This window comes from Micropterus dolomieu, linkage group LG01 (genome assembly GCF_021292245.1).
Source record: "Micropterus dolomieu isolate WLL.071019.BEF.003 ecotype Adirondacks linkage group LG01, ASM2129224v1, whole genome shotgun sequence".
NCBI classification, from domain to species: Eukaryota; Metazoa; Chordata; class Actinopteri; order Centrarchiformes; family Centrarchidae; genus Micropterus; species Micropterus dolomieu.
The window spans coordinates 39762274-39765304 of record NC_060150.1 but is presented as its reverse complement, the minus strand read 5'-3'; the positions used below and the strand labels follow the sequence as shown (position 1 = coordinate 39765304).

The following is a 3031-nucleotide window of genomic DNA, read 5'->3' as shown; positions in this document are numbered from 1 at the left end:
CATTAATGATAATCTAATTATTAAACAGTATAAAAGTCAGTTTCTTTACCTGCGGCATGAACACATTATACATTCTGACATTTGGTAAAGCTATCAGCACTTGTGACGTGTAGAGCTAGATGGGAATCCTCGATGAACAGATTAAAGAAAACAAGCAGAGGGGAGATTTGCCAGAGAAAGTAATGAAGGGAGAGATGTATTCCAAGAAGAAGAGAGTGCTGGACAGGAGGGTGGAGAGAGGGAGGTCATTAGTGGTGATTTGCTGCTGTAGCGCTGCATCGAGGTGTGTACTGGCTTCAGATCTGTAATGGATTTCAGGATGTGCTAACCACCTCTGCAAATCTTCTGCGGACACGACCAGCAACTCTTTCTGTGCCAAGAGTCAAAGGCGCCAGAGCAAGCCGAGCTATACATTAAACATAAACTGCACCAATCTCTCCCCTCTCTCTCTCTCTCTGTGACCTTCACAGCATTCAAAAGGGGCAAAGTGTTACACCTGACCTTTGCAAAGTAGTAATTCCCATAAATGGAACGACTTGTCTCTCATATTTATTCCAATGCATGTTAATGTCTGTGGGATTCTCATGTACCTTTTTGTTCCCCAGTTTCTTCCAGGATGGCTTGAAGACAGCGGATAAGCTGAAGCAGTACATCGAGAAGCTGGCAGCTGATCTGTACAATGTAAATACTCACATCTTTACCGTTTCATCTGTTCTTGTGCTTTTATATTGGCTTTAAAGCTTGTCTTTTGCACACCTGTGCTTGATTTTTTTTCTTCCTGAATTAAATAAATAAAGTTGATTTGACCAGTTAAACTTACCTCCACAAAGCTAGTAAGGTCCACATACTTAGCGTTTACCCCGAATCTCATGCTCATAATGATGCGATGAAAGCTCTGCCAAAAGCTAGTAGGTGGACAATGAGGTTTGTTTGTTTTTTTCGTTAAAATTACTGTTTCCAAGGCCAAGATGGAAGTTGTACCCTTAAAACATGAGCCCTAAAAGTGTCTAAGTGTCAAACGAGGGGTCTGCTCTGCTCAGAATAGCACATTTAGCACACCAACACAGCAGACTTTTGAAAAAAAACATGAGCCTTCACTGACTGCTCAGCACCATTTCTTATTTACAGTTTCTCCTGAAGCAGCAGTTTTATCATAATAACATAATGCTCCTGCAGTTGTTATGAGAGATGGCAGCACATCTGCAGGAACAGTCATGATTCAGAATCTCCTAGAAAAATCATATATATATGAAAGTCAATGTGAAAGACATCATCGCGTATTCAAAGTGACGCCTGGGAAAGTAGATGTCAGACAAAAGATCCTCACACTGTACTGACCGCTCCCAATACATTTTATCTAGCAGAACAACGCTCCCATCTAACAGAGATCGTCTTTAGGCATTCACGTGACTAAACCTGACACCTGGCAGCTGGCAGTGCAGTGTTTGGATCTTTTTTGGATCTTCTTTTTTTTTCTGACCCAGCACCTTGTTAAAGTTTTTTTGGGACGTGCGTTCTTGTAAATTTGGACATTAGTGTGAGAGATGTATAAGTATTTTCTCAGAGGGACAATGAGCATAGATTAAGTACATTTTCAGAAAAGAAAGTAATAGGAAGGTTGCCAATTTATATTGAATGGCGCAGTTGATTTCAGATATTTATATGAGTTTTTATTAGTGCAATAAACGGCTGCATGGATACACAAGTGGTAATCTCTCAGTTCTGCTGGTGCATCTTTTCCTCAACGTTGCATTTGTACTCCTCAGATCAAACAAACTCAGGATGAGGAGAAGAAGCAGCTGACTGCCCTGCGGGATCTGATCAAGTCCTCCCTCCAGCTGGACCAGAAGGAGGTAGGCAGGTCACCCCCGGACACACCAGGCCAAATATAAACTTGTAGCAGGTGTAATTCTTACGAGGCCAGCCCTAACTCAGCCATATCGGGCTAAACACAGCAAAGGCAGACCTGATTCACTCCGACCAGCCATATTGGTCCTGGTGCCACACAGATATGTTGTTAGGAACTGATGATTTGACGCTCCTTTTTACCACACACCCCCTTTCACTCTGGCCACTACCAGGTTTGGAGCTTGTCTCCTGCAGCACAGAGCGAGTGCCCAGTGCTGTACCATGCTGGTAGCCAGTGTGTGGTAGGCTTTGCTGGTGACCAGTGTTGTGCCTCACTGGCTGCTCAGTGGAGAGCCACTCACTGCCCGACTTAGCACCACGTCACACACACACACACACTTAATAAAGCACTGTCAGTCTCAGTCCGCTGTTCTGCATGCCACAATCCATACAGTCTTTCACATTTAATTCACAGATTCTGTAGCTTCTCTTGTTAATAACACCCACGGTGAGCACTACATTTAGAAAGTAAGCACACGAGATTGTGGTTTTTGTCGGCCCCACGGGGCAGGCGACGCACTCACCGCCTGCATCTGAGCTCGATCTTTCACACCTCTCCCCTCTATCTCCTCCCTACTGCCTTCTGCTTGTCTGGAATCAAGTCTAGAAGAGTAAGTGCTGGTGCATGTTGAGCATGCTGGCATCTGTCTGTTCTGCTTGACGGTAGAGTGGTTTAGAGGCGTTGCAGAGCATGCCTTGTACATTTAATATTTCTGTTAGCACTCTCACTTTGGTTTTGAGAAGAGACTCTTTGTACTGTACTTTGATGTTGGGGGATCAGTTTGTGTTGTGGTTGGCGATGTGTTGCATGTCTTTCAGCAGCTCCTCTGTAAACACTGTGTGTTAAAGGTTGCTATTTTGTGTTTGCTTGTGTGCATGTATGGTGTGGGTTTGTACAGGACTCGCAGAGCAAGCAGGGTGGTTACAGCATGCACCAGCTGCAGGGAAACAAGGAGTTTGGCAGTGAGAAGAAAGGCTACCTGCTGAAGAAGAGTGATGGGTAAGCTGCAAACACGGCCTGTATTTGAAAACCGTTCATGTTGCATTAAAATTTTCAAAGTGCACACACAGAAGAAAGACATGACAACTTCTTTCCTAATGTGCCACAACGACCCCCCCCCCC

At 44.3% G+C, this 3031-nt stretch overlaps 1 protein-coding gene across 1 annotated transcript in view; it reads left to right on the top strand.

The window, feature by feature from the left end:
- Positions 1-3031, top strand: part of asap1b (ArfGAP with SH3 domain, ankyrin repeat and PH domain 1b) — a 62824-nt gene that overhangs the window by 35717 nt on the left and 24076 nt on the right. Inside the window, exons 9-10 of the mRNA XM_046053088.1 lie at positions 1767-1853; positions 2808-2908. Of these exons, the coding sequence (XP_045909044.1) occupies positions 1767-1853; positions 2808-2908 (188 nt within the window). The remainder of the gene's footprint in view (positions 1-1766; positions 1854-2807; positions 2909-3031) is intronic.